The sequence below is a fragment of the Nomascus leucogenys genome, chromosome 17 (assembly GCF_006542625.1).
Source record: "Nomascus leucogenys isolate Asia chromosome 17, Asia_NLE_v1, whole genome shotgun sequence".
Taxonomy (NCBI): domain Eukaryota; kingdom Metazoa; phylum Chordata; class Mammalia; order Primates; family Hylobatidae; genus Nomascus; species Nomascus leucogenys.
In genome coordinates, this window is record NC_044397.1 from 75,612,085 (window position 1) to 75,627,387 (window position 15,303).

At 42.2% G+C, this 15,303-nt stretch overlaps 1 protein-coding gene across 5 annotated transcripts in view; it reads right to left on the reverse strand.

Moving 5' to 3' along the window:
* Positions 1–3,998: 3,998 nt before the first annotated feature.
* The window catches only part of CHN2 (chimerin 2), a 328,112-nt gene continuing 316,807 nt past the window's right edge, over positions 3,999–15,303 (reverse strand). For all 5 annotated transcript variants that reach the window (XM_003270468.3, XM_004090979.3, XM_030797320.1 and 2 more), the window contains 4 exons: positions 13,486–13,563; positions 10,973–11,110; positions 8,931–9,036; positions 3,999–5,784 (listed from right to left, as the gene is read on the reverse strand). In XM_003270468.3, coding sequence (XP_003270516.1) covers positions 5,613–5,784; positions 8,931–9,036; positions 10,973–11,110; positions 13,486–13,563 — 494 coding nt within the window. In that variant the 3' untranslated portion in view covers positions 3,999–5,612. The remainder of the gene's footprint in view (positions 5,785–8,930; positions 9,037–10,972; positions 11,111–13,485; positions 13,564–15,303) is intronic.

Here is a 15,303-nt window from a genome sequence, read left to right on the forward strand (position 1 = left end):
GAGGATAATTTGGATTTGTTGACAGATAGCATTCAAAGCCAGAGTGAATGTGATTGGCTAGGGAGAAAGTAGGGTGAGAAGCAGCCTTGGAGGATGCATCAGGGACTTCCATGTTTGGGCAGAGGAGCCTGAGTAGAGGATGCGGGACAGGGTGAACCGAGGGGTGTGAGGGTTTGTGAAGGAGCCTCCACACCTGCTGCATGTCTTCTGGCCTCAGTGATAGACCTGTGAGGTTGGTGAGTGGGGCCTTGATCTGTGACTGAGCCAGGTCTTGTGGCTCTAAAGCCAGTGCCTTGATCTGTGACTGAGCCAGGTCTTGTGGCTCTAAAGCCAGTGCTCCACAGGAACACTTGATATGCATCCACAGGAACACTGGATTTAGAGCCACAAGACCTGGCTCAGTCACAGATCAAGGCTATTAACATTCGGAACTAGGCCTCCTTAACTCACCCTTCAGCCTGTTCTTTCTGCACACTAACTGTTGTCCATCTTTTGGAGCTGTGGCTAATGTCTGAACTCTTTCCACCATATCACTCTGCATGGGACAGGTGTGGCTTCACTTCCAAAGTTCACTGGGTAGTGATAGTTACCATTCATGAAACTCTCTGATTTGCTAGACAGCCATAAGTGATGGTGCCTTATCACTGTGAAGAAGGGATACTAATGGTTAAGCATTCTCAAACATTTCCCCAAGCTGTTGCGTATTTTAGAAAAGCATTTGCTTACCTACTTTGTTCTCCAAATATGCTGAGTGCTGTCCACAGAGTACCTTAAGCCTCCATGGAATAGGAACTGGTATTAGTTCATTTTAATGACAAGAAAACTGAGACTTAAAAAGTAAATTAACTTTCTGTAAGTCACACTATTAGAGATGGAGCTACCATTTAACAGGAGGCTGTCTGGGCCCAGCACTTGACCTCCTCGTGTCTACATTGCACTAGATTCTAGCCAAATCTACCATTATCTGTGTAACCTGCAATTGAACTAGAGGCGTAGATCTTCAGATTCTTCAAACTGAATTATTTTGAAGCTTAATCATTCCTTCTGGGGAAAAGGAGAAAGAACATGCTGAAGAGTGAGTTAAGGAGAAAGTCAAGGAGAAAGCTTCAATAACCAAAGAGTTCAGATGTTAGCCACAGCTCTAAACGACAGACAACAGTGTGCATTTTCAGAATCTGCTTCTCGAAGTATTCCCCTCCACTACCACACAAAGATGGGACATTTGAGTGCAGTATTTGTAGAAGGAACAAGCCATTAATTTATAAAAGTTTGGGGTTGGCTACTGTGTGCTAGCACAGTGCTGGGTTAAGGATTGGGTAGGCTGGTGAGCAAAGCAGATTGGAGTCCAGTCCTCATGAAGCTTATAGTTTAGATAGTGTTACATTAGAAACAGAGTTGGTAATATGGTTATAGGGGTGGGACCCATGGAGATCTTGGTCATGAAGGGAGGAGTGTATGGGTGGGGAAAGTTCTCTACCACTTCTGAGAATCTGAACAACCTTCACAGTGCTGCAAAGCCCCTTTCTTTGCTAATGAGTCCTGGTTCATTTCAGGTATCCAAACACCTTGAGTAAGTTGGATCCAACCCCAGGTCAGGTGTAAGTCCTGATTGCTCAATCAATGGAATTACCTGAAAGACTTGTTAAAAAAAAAAAAAAAAGAAAGATAGAAAAAGATCACAAAATCCTTCCCCTGGATTCAGTGAGTCAGGCAAGAGAATTTGCCTTTTTAACAAGTCCCAGTTCATGCTGTTGCTGATCAAGGGATCTCACGTTGTGAACCACTGATCTAAACTAATCCTGGTGATCTCATTCCCCTTGCTAGTGACTGGTTTAGCCACATGTGTGCAATGCAGTTCTGGCCAATATAAGGGATTGTATGTTGGGGAATGTCATTCAGGACCTCTATTAACTTCAGTAGGGATGGCACCAGGTTCAAGAGGCCAAAGAAGAACCAGAGCCAGTAAACAAGACAGAGTGTTATTAGTGGGAAACTTATATACAGAGTGGTCCAGTGGCAGCAGGCTGGACAGGAGGACCACATCGTCTAGTGGTGGCAGGCTGGACAGAACCACACGGTCCAGTGACAGCAGGCTGGACGGGAGGACCACATGTTCTAGCGGTGGCAGGCTGGGCAGGAGAACCGCTGCCACTTGTAAAAAGCGTGCAGTTTATAGAGCATTTTCACTTAGCACCCTTCCCCTAACAAACTCCAGCTGGCAACCTTCATTGAACTCAAAGGGTCTTGATCCATAGGACAGGGCGGGGGCTCAGATGTTCCTCATAGATGAGAAAGTAATCTCCAGGTTTGCCACTCCCAGTTCCTCAAAAGTCCAAATACACATTCAGGTGTGTCTGCCACACAGCATCATTCTCAGGGTATGCTTAAGTAATTGCTGTCAGGTATTGCTGTCTACCATACAGGGGACTCCTAGGAAAGTTTTCCTCACTGTTAAATGGGACACACAAGAAGAGAAAGGCATTGACTTGGTGGTCTTTGAAGCCTCCTTATAACTATGTGAGCAAAACCCAAGGGGAAATAACAATAAGCCTAGGATGGTGGAGCAGAGAGAAAGACAGCACCGACCTTGGAAATGGCCCTTATGGCTGGTACCTCCTACGTTCTGTGTCTGGAGGCAAATACGTAGTACCCATTCCCCTTAGAGTCCAAAACCCTTAACATGATCAGTTTCCTCTCTCTAGCCAGACTAACTTTATTGTTTAATTCTTCCAGTGCAATAAGCCTTTTCCTCGCCTCCAAATATTCAGTGCCTAGCTCATTAATAAATGCTTGATACATACTGGTTAAAAGTTAATGTTATGTTTTTAAAATAAAAGACTGATTATACCCTGGATATTGATAAACTTGGGAATTTATAAGCTGAGTTGGGTTTTCACAGGATCCAGGACAGCCCAGGCAATCCTTCATTTATATGGTATGTTTCTTTCTGATGCGCTCTTCACTGTGCTTCCCTTAACCTTCTCTCTTCCTCTCTCTTACCTTCTAGGCTGTTATCCTTGACATCTGCAGCAGCCCCTCCAAGCTGTGGAGACCAGGTCATCTGGAATGCCCATTTATGTCAATGGAAGAAAGAAAAAGGGGTCTCCTCCCATCCTCACCACTGCATTCTCCCACCAACCCTGCTCCTGTCCCACTTCCCACAACTCAATTGTTGACAATTTAACAGTGGGTTTCTGGAAACAGTGCTGCCTCCTTGATGGTCTAACTAACTACCAGAGTTATTCCAACAGCAGGAATTTCAAGCCAGGTAAGGGGAGCCATGTCAGGCTGCCAGATGGTGGGGAAGACAGGTATGGGTGAGCTGGCTTCAGACTAAAGGAAGAGGAGGGGATCAAGTGTTGGAATCACATTTGAGAAAAGGAGTCAAGTGAACTTCATTACCCATTATAGAGGCCTGTTATATCCTTTAGTGCTATTTGGACTTGGATTGAACCTGTGACAAATCCTTTTCTTATGCTTCTTCATCCCTGCTTCCACGTTATATCCTTTCCCCTTCTAAAATGGTAATAACGAGAAGTGACTATTACTAATTACCCTAGAACATAAATTTCATTTAAGATGTCACAATCAATCAGATTATCATCTTCAGTTTTTCAGAGCCGCAAACTTCCCATGGTTATATGCAGGTAGCACTAAATGGACAGATCTGGGATCAAACTCAGGGCTTTCTGACTTTAAAATTCTTGTTCTGCTACCCTCCGAGTGGCCTAGGGTGATTTGCCCTAAACAGTTCACCTCTGTATGATGATGCATCCATGCAATGGGGCTTATGGAAAGTGAATGTGGAGCCTGAGGGCCTTAATCTTGAAGAAGCAGGCTCTCTAGAAGGAAGCTTGCAGAAGGAGTGGGGACTCGATGAGATGCTGTTTTCTCATTGTGTTTCAGTGATGACTGAAAATTTGTTGCCAACATCTATCTGGAAACAATGTTTTGACGACCCACCACCCCACCCCTCCAAACCACTTTCTTGCACATACTCCAGAATAATAGACAGAAGAATTTAATACGTGTGATGCTTTGCCTTCCATTTACACTATCATAAATTACAAAGTATTGTTCACTTCACAAAATAAAACCATTTCCAGATAATTTTTTGACAGTATCAAGAAGTACATAAACTACAACAAACAAATCTGTACAGTTGGAAGGAGGGATAATAGCAGGGAAGAGGTCAAACCATTCTGACCTCCGTGTGCCAATGGAGTCCATCTGCATAGCCCTTGGGACTGTCCAGGTCAACAGTCACACGATGATGCTCCACGCAAAACAGTCATTCTCTTCTGCTCACTCCAAAGCAAGACTGGTGAGTTTACACAAATCATCTCAATCAAAGGAAAAGACATTGTAGTTGGATTTTTTAAAAATCTAGATTTACAGTTTTTGATGTTTTAAATGTTTCACCTATGTTACAAAATATAGAAATCTTGGTGTGAAAGGCTCATGCTAAGATAAATATAACCAAGTGAATGGAACTGTAGTAATAAAATCATATTATCCACACAGAGCTACTTTTGTCAAGGAGGAACAAATATTTGGTAAAAACCAACCTTATTCTCACTTTAAAAAATAGGTTTGTAAAACAAAAATGAAAAACATTGACAATTATTCTGCAGATTCGCTTTTCACCAATACAGAAATGTGGCAAAAATACAATTCGATATTAACAGATGAATTCAGAGGGCTTGGTCGGGAAGAAAAGAGGGAAAGTGTTAACTTTTTACACAGACCAGATACATCCAGTGTTCTCAAATAATTTCAGGTAAAATGACCGCCTTCTGTATCTTCTGGGATACACACTCATGATACGAAAAGACTATGACCAATTCCAAAGCATACTTTGGGAATTCACAAAATTTGTATGAATAGAAAGTTTGTGGACATTTCAGACCATCCTACAATTGCTATAAATATATACCATACAATAGAAGAATGCCAGTGCTTAAGAGCAAAAACTATCAAAAGCAGGAACACAAGGGGCAGGTGAAATTTCATTGAAAAGCACTGAGGAGGACAGAGGTATGTCAAGATAATACTGCATTCGTGGTCAACTTTTTCAGGGTGTCACAGCAAAATGAGGGACAAGGTACACAGGGTAATAACCAATGCACTGCATTGAGTTCTATTTGCTAAAAATAACATTCTTGTGGCTAAAATAAAAATACATTTTACGATATAGGTTTCATTTAACATTTAACAGAATTGTCTTCTTTTTGTAAGTGGAAAATGTATAACTGTATCAAGTACCTTTATGAATTAAGTTCCCTTTTATTACCAATAAGACTGAAGTTTAAAGGTCTACATTGTTTTTTTAATAAATTAAAGATGTATTAATCACTCTTCCAGCCAACCAGACATACATAGGAGGCACAGCAAAAGACCCAAGGTGAGGGGCTTCCCTCACCTTCACCCTTGTTCTCACGTGGAGGTGGCGCATGTCTATGAGACACAGTACCCTACTCGGCGATCCTCTGCGGTCCAGCAAATTCTAGCACTTGCTTGGAAAACAAATCAAGTGGTAAGAAATGTTTTTATTCCTTTAGCTTTGTCAACTTGGATGGGGCTGTGGCCATTCAGCTCATTTCCCTGATGGATTAGAATAAAACGTCTTCATTTTCTATTAAAATCTGCACAATCAGCTTTTGGTACCGCATATCATGCAGGGTGGTAAGGGTGCTGTCCTCAGGGGGCCTCATCAGAGTGGGCCCAAACACGATCCCCAGATTTTCTGCATTCATGAAATTGTCTTTTTCATTCATAGTAACCCTGCAAAACAAACATATAGAACAGAGACATTATGGAGACTTGAGGATTGATTTTATGTATTGATTATGTATGTAAGTCCAAAGAACATCTCTGGTTCAGGAAATTGCAAGAAAAAATTGGGAATCAGAATAGCAGAAAGGTATTTTTGGAAGGGTAATTTACTGATTTTTCATTTTAAATTGTTGACATTGCCTTCACCGGTGGAAATGAATTACTTACGTGAATCTGGCAGGAACACAATTTTTAAGATTAGAAAATTAGTCCTCCTTATTAAGTAAATGTGGAACTATCATTTAAGGAATACTGGTTTGTAGGGGCAGCAGATTCTGAGGCTGGCCCATGGTCCTTTCATAGGCCTTATACAGAAGGCTTTTTTTTTTTCCCCTCTTGTGCTTCCTGCTGGTCTGTATGCTGGAGAGTGGGAAGGGAAGGGCAGAATCCCTGTCTGCTGGGAGGACTGGTGCCGGAGGAGAAAGGTTATGTGTAGAATGGGCTGTCATGAATTTCGGAAGAGCCAGACCGTTATCATGGGGTGGGGGAATGGCTGGAATGTCGCCAAATTGGAAGGCAGTTGGACATTATTTCTAGTTCCCACAGGATGAGGTCTACAGTAGTTGAAATTAAAAATCATCATTTTGACATCCAGCTAAGAACTGCAGAGCCTTTAAGAATAAAATTCAAACTGCAAAGTTGGTTTAATACCTTCCTCATGGAATAAAATTACAATCTCCCAGAGTTTTGTTTTCACAAATTTAAGTTTTAGAATGTTCATAGTAGATGTAAAAGGGAGTGGGTTCTCCAAAAAAGAGCAAAATATAATTAAAATGTGTTTAGGTTGTGCATAGAAAGCCATCCGTTTCTGTCTATTTCCTTATAACTCATTGGGATTAGCTATTAGTATTATTTTAAGGTCAACCCAGTTTGTGTCATGTACATGCCACAAAGCTAAGAAGAAGGTTGGAAAGAGGACATTTCTCACCATCAAAGTGCTCACAGTTTCCTCTTCAGTCAGGCACTATGCCTGACCAAACAAGATGGCTAGCAAACCCACTGTGATAAAGATACAGTATTATTGGCATTTAAGGTTCAGCTGAAAGGTGTCAGCATTTTTTCTGGTAGTGGTACTTTGCCTTCCAAACTGTAACAACTGGATATTGATCACAATAAATATTTTACAGCTAATTGAAAGCCAGATGTGACACCCATAGTTTATTATCTAAAAATTACTTGTACTCCTAAATTCAATAAATTAATCAGAATGGGAATATTCTGGGCTAAATGTTACCATCACCTATCACCCTGAATCTGAGCAACAATACTGTATGTCTTATAAGGTAGAAAAATAAAACCTCAATACCTACTGTTTATACAGTCCTCAGTTTGCTTTTCACTTACTAAGTAGATCTGTAAACTGGTCAATGTAGACAATTTTTGGTTCATTTTATCAAAGAATAGGCTGCTGCCAAGTATCTTTCAAAAACACAGAGGCACACAGATGTGCCCTGATCCCTCCAATGTTGTAACACCAATTCATCGACCTCATTACACATGTGCAGTGAAAGAGAGAGACACAAGGTTTAGGGAGAATAGTGTCCCAGAGGTTCTAGTGTCCCATAAACATCCAGACGTCTCCATCTCTGTCTCCCACACACTCACACAGACAGCTGTGTGTGCGGCAGGTACTCTCTGAGATGGACCTCAGTGATTCATGCCTCCTGGAATTCATACCCTGCATCCCTTCCCCTAAAGTATGGGCTGGACTTGATTTGCTTCTAACAGATAAAACATGGCAAAAGTAATAGGATGTCACTTCTGAGATTAGGTTACAAAAAGACTGTCTTTCATATTGGGTGCTCTTGCTTTTTTGTTCTGAGAGAAGCCAGTTGGCTTTTTGTGAGCTGCCTATGGAGAAATGCACATGGCAAGGAACTGAGGGTTGCCTCCAGCAAACTGTTGGTGAGGGAGTGAGGCCTTCAGTCCAACAGCCTTTAAGGAACTGAATCCTACCAGCAACCACGTGAGTGGGCTTGGAGATGGATGCTACCACCATCAAGCCTTCAGGAGTGAATTTTTTTTTTCTTGAGACAGAGTCTTATTCTGTTGCCCAGGATGGAGTGCAGTGGTGCAATCTTTGCTCACTGCAGCCTTCATCTCCCGGGATCAAGCAATTCTCCTGTCTCAGCCTCCCGAGTAGCTGGGATTACAGGCCCATCAGGCCTTCAGATAAGACTGTGGCCTCATTACAGACCTTGAACTGGGGGCAGCCAGCTGAGTCACACCTGGATTCCTGACCCTTAGAAACTATGAGATAATAAATGTTTACTGTTTTAAGCCACTAAGTTTTGGGAGCAATTTGTCACTTAATGAGAGAGAACTCACACATCCAGAAAAATAAGAGATCAGGCTGGGAATGTGCTCTCCCAGGAGGCAGGCAGGCTCAGGAGCCTGGAAAGGGGCAAGCAACAGGGGGATGAACAGGACACAGAGTACAAGGCTTGTGTCAGATGAAGATGCAGACACAGAGGCAGAGTAGTTAAAGGCTGTGCATCAGCCTGCCTGGGATCCTGCCTTCACCTCTTCAAATCAGCTATGTAACCTCCCCAAGTGTCAGCAATCTCACGAGTGACACAAGGCCCCTAATGGCGCCCCTTTCTTTCTTTCTTTGTTTTTTTTCTTTTGAGATGGAGTCTCGCTCTGTCGCCCAGGCTGGAGTGCAGTGGCACAATCTCGGCTCACTGCCAGCTCCACCTCCTGGGTTCACACCATTCTCCTGCCTCAGCCTCCCGAGTAGCTGGGACTACAGGCGCCCGCCACCATGCCCAGCTAATTTTTTTGTATTTTTAGTAGAGACAGGGTTTCCCGTGTTAGACAGGATGGTCTCAATCTCCTGACCTTGTGATCCACCCGCCTCGGCCTCCCAAAGTGCTGGGATTACAGGCGTGAGACACCGCAGTGGCGCCCCTTTCATAGGGATGATACGCTGAAAGTGCCTGGGGTGGTTCCTGGCACAGTGAAACTCCAGCAGTTATGGCTGGGGCTGGAGGCTTAGTCCCCTCAGTGGGCTGGGGAGGAATGCCGTCCACTTTTCCTCATGCATTAACCGCTCTAGGAGCAGGGCAGGCTTTGTGCATGAAGCATGAGCTTACTTTTTGAGGTGGATCATTAGGTACCGGAGGGTTTCATAGTGGGCAGGAGGCAGCAGCATCAGCACTTCATGGACGGCTTCCAGCCTCTCATCTGCATTGGAGATTTCTGTGAAGTTCACACATGATGGGTATTAGTTCAGAGTGTGGCATTCAAGTTTTCAGAGAAGTAACAAGAAGTTTTTGTTTAAGCCAGAAGTGGGGGAAGGATTCTAATGAATTCATGCAATCCAAGCACTGTTTCACTTAATTTGTTGGTGTCCTGTGTCATTCAGAAAGTGTTTGAGGCTGAGCACCACATGCTTATTGAATGTCCTCTGGGTGGCCAGAGGCTGGACACTGTCCTTGCCCTCCATGAATCTGTAAGCCAGCAGAATGCATACAGTCAGGGAGCATATGTGCAGACTGTGCTTTGCCTTCTTCTGAACACTAGATTTGCTAGAAATATCCCTCCTGCAAGTTTTAATTTAAACTGCACCACATACAGTAGTATTCCCTTGAAGTTGTCTAATGAGTCTTTCCCTGGCAGACTTCTGCAACCTAATACGTTTTACAAGGCAAGGACATTGGCAATGAGCCACCCAACTCAGCCTGCACTCATGGCACTTCTCACCGTAGCGTTGGCATGCTTAACCCCAGTGCACAGCCCAGGTTAGGAAGTGGAGACTGGACACATTAACAATGGGAGGAAGAGTACATGCTTCTGGCTTTTGGGTCTCTGATAGGTACTGGCAGCTACTCAAAGAAAACCCTCCTGCTATTCCTCCTGGAGTAGAGGATATCTAGATGCTAGAACCTTCTTTGCCAGGACCACTAGGGCCCCAGAAGGAGGGAATATTCTTACCGGGGTCAGGGCCTCAGCTCATCTGAAGAGTGCATCTCACACTGATCCCAGCCTGCTTTTGTGTCTCCCCATCAGGTATCTCATTACTATATTTAACAGCATACCTAAACTTTTCAACCTTTAAAGGCTTTTTTTTTTTTTTAATAAAAACAACAACAATAACAAGCAAAAACTTCCTCAAAGTGAGCTTGACTACTGTGTCATGTGTCTCAGCATCTGAATCTCCCTTTGGTCACTTTTGCCTCTTCCTGGGCAAAGTGTAGCCCCTTCCCCGAGACCTGCCCCCTTTTCACTCTATTCCTCTCTCATACAGTAGTGGGCCCAAGTGCCAAACACTGAATGAGCAACCCTGGGGTGATGGAAGGCAAATCCTGATGTCCCATTCCTGGACGCATGAGCTCAGCTCTCCAAGCCTTGCTGTTCTTCTCTGTAAAATGGGATTATAATATTTGCCACATGGGGTACATGAGAGAATTAAACTAGAAGGCACTGGTGAGACATTCTAGTATACTGCTTGACACAGTGTATTCTGGCCTTCTATTCATTTTGAACAGCATCAATAGACAAAACTTGGTTGTGACTTTAACTGATTAGGAATGAAATTCTGCCTAACAGATAAAAGTAGTTAATCTAGACCAAGCTTGTCCAACCCACAGCCTATGGACTGCACATGCCCAGGACAGCTTTGAATATGGCCCAGCACAAATTTGTAAACCTTAAAACATTATAAGATTTTAAAATAATTTATTTTAAAAATTATTAAAAATTATCATTAAAGCTATCATTAATGTTAGTATATTTTATGTGTGGCCCAAGACAATTATTCTTCTTCCAATGTGGTCCAGGGAAGACAAAAGATTGGATCCCCATGATCTAGTCAGTCCTCATTGCAGATTTTTTTTTCTGCTACAGAAATATTCATGCTTTCAACATATAATAGGCCTGACTGTGTTGGTTCCCAGCATACAAGGAACGATGTGGACAGAACTGCCTGACACATACATCAGCCCACAGAGTTCTTAGAACTGGTTCAACTCAGCTGTTGAACTACGCCTGATCATCTATTTATTGTTGTGCCCTCACTTGACAAGACAGGCACAAATGCAATAATTTAAACAGTTCTGAGTTTTAATTTTCTGAAGGTCAAAAGCATTGTACTTAAAAATTTGGTATAAATAAAAAATTAATTTGAAGTACTTACTTGCTGCATCTATAAATTTGGAGTAGGTATCATATGTGATGACAGGGATGGGTAAGTCTCTGAAATACAGTTTAAGGGCTCCAGTGATGATGTTTATGTCTGGATAGACATTGGCAGATATATCGGCCTTCTCACCATCTGAAAAACAATCAGTGATCCAAGTCCTAATTAGGACCTTATTTCACCAAGGCATGTACAGAAAGAAAAAAAAAAAAATCCAACGATGAATGCTCCCTGACAAGTCTCAGCTAACTCTTTTGGCTTCTAGTAACACTGAAGTGTAGGAGGCAACAGAAAGGAGTTTGGTGAGAGGGAGGTAGGCTCTGAGGGTTTGTGCAGGCAAACAGGTGAAAAAACAAACTTCAAACAGTGATTTGGGTCCCAGCCCCTGGTAATTTGCTAAATAGAAATTTAGCACAATTTGTATTATAGACACTAAGGTTCATAATAAAATGACAATCTAATCTGAAACAACAGAACATCAAGAAGCTCTAATACATCTCCACCAGTGTTTTTTAGACTTGGATTTGGAAGTCACGTTCACAAAATGATTGTTGAATAATTTCAGTTCTGTTTCTTTCAGGCTCACTGAAGGGTTTGTTTGTTTGTTTTTAACTTGATCCTTCCTCCCTGATCCCCTAGGACTTTAATCTGGGAAACTTTACCCTTTCCTCTTGGATATGTGATGTTATATTTCTTATCATTCTTTTTTTTGTGCGTGAGACAGAATCTCACTCTGTAGCCCAGGCTGGAGTGCAGTGGTGCAATCTCGGTTCACTGCAACCTCCACCTCCCGGGTTCAAGCAATTCTCGTGCCTCAGCCTCCTGAGTAGCTGGGATTCCAGGGACGTGCCACCATGCCTGGCTAATTTTTCTATTTTTAGTAGAGAGGGGGTTTCACTATGTTGGCCAGGCTGGTCTCGAACTCCTACCTCAAGTGATCCACCTGTCTCGGCTTCCCAAAGTGCTGGGATTACAGGTGTGAGCCACCGCGCCTGGCCTATTTTGACAGTTATTTCACTTCAGCACTTTAAATATATTATGCTAATGTATCTGGTATTTATTGTTGGTCCAAAATTATTTCTTTGTAGGCAGTACAAAGGATCAGCACAGAAGTTTTGACCTTCTCTGTTTCCAACCCCCAAAAGTGCTGGGATTCTAGGCCTCAGCCACCGTGCCTGGCCTATATTTCTTACCATTTCTAACAATAACTCTCAAGACATTTTTTGACTTTTAGTTTTACCGTTAGGAAATACCAGTCCAATTTGTCACAGATTATGACTTTTTTGGATAAAAATGTTTTAATCATATAGGAATTCTTAATATCTTTTGCATAAAGAATTAAAAGAATAAATGCCTCAGCAAATTGGGTTCTGAAGACAAAAAAAAGCTGTTGATGTATAGAAAAAAGTAAAAGCATAGAAGATATGCCATGTTGATTTCATTATTTACATATTTAGCAAACAGTTATTGAGAATCTGTCATGTGCCAAGTACCATTAAGCCCTGATGAACCAAGGAAAAGAGATACTCTCTGCCAACCAACAGTTCTAGTTAGACTGACAGTCAGACATGCAACTCAACAATGACAAGGAAATGGGAAGATGGCTATGCTGAAGAAGTGTGGAGAATGTGGGGGGATGTGGAAAAAGGAAGTGGAGCTCTGAGGTTAGCTTGGGGCAGTCAGCGAGGCTTCCTCAAGGAGGAAAGGCTTGAGCTGACCCCTGATTACAGGTGTTTGCCAGGCAGAGAGGTGAATACATTTCAGATAGACAGGACAATGTCAGCCAAGGCACTTCTTCATGGCAACAAATAGGGTGTATTTCAGGATTGCTGGAGTGTACGGTACAGTAGGGAGGAGGAACTGGAGAGAAGTCTAAAGAGAGAGGGAGGGCTACCTCACTGATTTCATATACCACACTACAAAGTAGAGGCTCTATCCAGTAGGGGTTCCATGTCTTGACTGGCTGTACCAGAATTATTTGGATTGCTTATTGGAAATAAGCAAATTCTTGGGCTTATCCAGCTTTCTGAATGAGTCTTCAAGTTGGGACCCAGTGACCCATATTTTTAACAGGATCCCCAGGATACCTGACTTAAGAGATAGTATGTTCTAGAGAATATACACCACAGTTATAAAGAACAAAAGCAGTTCCCTCCTACATGTCCACTGCCTTCCCCTACATTAGTGCTGGGGGTGCCCTCCCATCCCTATGATCCCTTCTTTGGAGCTTTGAGAGAATGAGATGAATGGGATCGTGAGACGGGATGCAGACGGGTACTCCAATGCCATGTGGATTGTCTGCCCATTGACAGTGATCACTTGTCAATGGCTGCGAAGGAAACACTTCACCCAGTGAGGAAGAAACATGAGATTTGTAAGCCATTATTCCTCCGTTTCTTGAAGAACAACTCTTAGTAGTTCTGAAACCCCGTTTCTACTATGATTAAAATCTAGTTCCAAATGAGAAGGGTGTTAGGATGTCAGATGGCATTCAAGAAAGTAAAGCTTACCTCTGTCAAATGCCATTTTGACATCTTCAATGTGTTCAGTGAACCCAGAGACTCTGTAAAGGCCTTCCGATTTTAATCCTGTTAGAGAGAGAAAGAGACTGACTTTAGCTTCTTGAAACATCTAAAAAAAAAAAAAAGACGACTCTAATTTCATGTCTACTCTACATGCTATCAGGAAATGAGCAAACTTAGACAGTGATTTTATTTATCACATACTGTTGCATCAGAACTTGGACTTGTCTGTCTCAATTTCCAGGCAAGTCTGTTCTCATTTGCCCATGTAGCAGTGGAGATCTCAATGGAAATCCAGTCTTCATCCTTCCCTGCTTTGCAAAGAGAACCGATATTTAAGATTCTCATGGACCATTCCCTTACTTCCTTTCCTTTGTTCATGAGCTTGCTGGACATGAATTTCATCATTGTAGGAAGCAACCTGGCTTTCTTCCTAGCATCATCTTTATTAATTTTTGTGGGTACATAGTAGGTGTATATATTTATGGGGTATATGAGATATTTTGATACAGGCATAAGATGTGTAATAATCACAGCAGGGTAAATGGGGTACCTAGGATCTTAATCCATGTGCTATATTATATGTAGCACTGTACTAGATACATACGTGTATGTATGTGGGTATCTAATCTGTATTACTCTGATTTTATTGGAAAAAATTAGACTATTACAGCCTTTCATGTTTACTTGTAAATAAGACTATGTTAACTGTTTAATTAAAAATGATTACTTGTTATACTTTTAGACAACTGATGATACAAACAGATGCAGGAAAATAAAGTTTTAGTTATTGCTTCTGGAAATTGGATCACTGCAAATTTAGGCTAAGACAAAAAGACTTGGTTTCTGTTCCTGGAGCTTATTGATTTGTTGAGATATGTCCTAAAAATGAGTCAGTTCCCAAAAGTATGAGCAGGGATAAAGGACCGGATTTCAGACTTTGTATGTCACAAACTAGCTGCTATCAAAACTAGAGCTACAGTAAAAATAAGCAAACAAATAGCTTCTGCTGCTGCTGCCATATATTCTGCCAAACTCTTGATAACTCACATATTCTCCTGTTTTTTCATTTGGAAAACATTTATGTAGTATGTATTATCTGCCATATATAAGGGTCTTCATTAGGTATGCATCAGAGACAACAAATACGTGGCATAAATCACAAATACTTCCCCTCATCCCTCCTGTGACCATGACAGATGCTCTTAGTTGATCTCAGCCCTTCTTCCCACTGAGCCCTATTTAGCCTCAGAATTCATCTCAGTTCCAGTTGTTCAGGTGACCACTACTGATCAAGTGGAGTTGTCACACAAGACGAAACCTGTGGGTCATCCTGTTCTAAGATGTTGGTGCATATGAGCACATCTCATTCCAGTTGGAACATGCACTGCCACAGAGGCACAGACCCAGTGGATTATGGGAGCCCCTAGCAGTGAACAATGAACCCTGCCTGTTGATGGATGAATCAAAGTTCTGGCCTCTGGTGAGGCCCTCTGGCTCATAGATGGCCACCTTCTCTCACACGTCCTTTCCTTGGTATGTGTGCACGGAGAGTGAGAGAAAGAGCTTGTTCTTTGGTGTCTCTTCTCATAAAGACATTAGTCATAATGTTTAGGGTCCCTCCCTCAGGACCTCAATTAGCCTTAATTACTTCTTTGGAGACCTCCATCTCCAAAGACAATCACACTGGAGATTAGGGCTTCAATATGTAAATTTGGTGGGGCAGGGGACACAAACATTCAGCCATAAGATTCACTGAGTCACTTCCAAAGAAATCCAGGTTTTCAAGGAATGTAGAAAAATCCG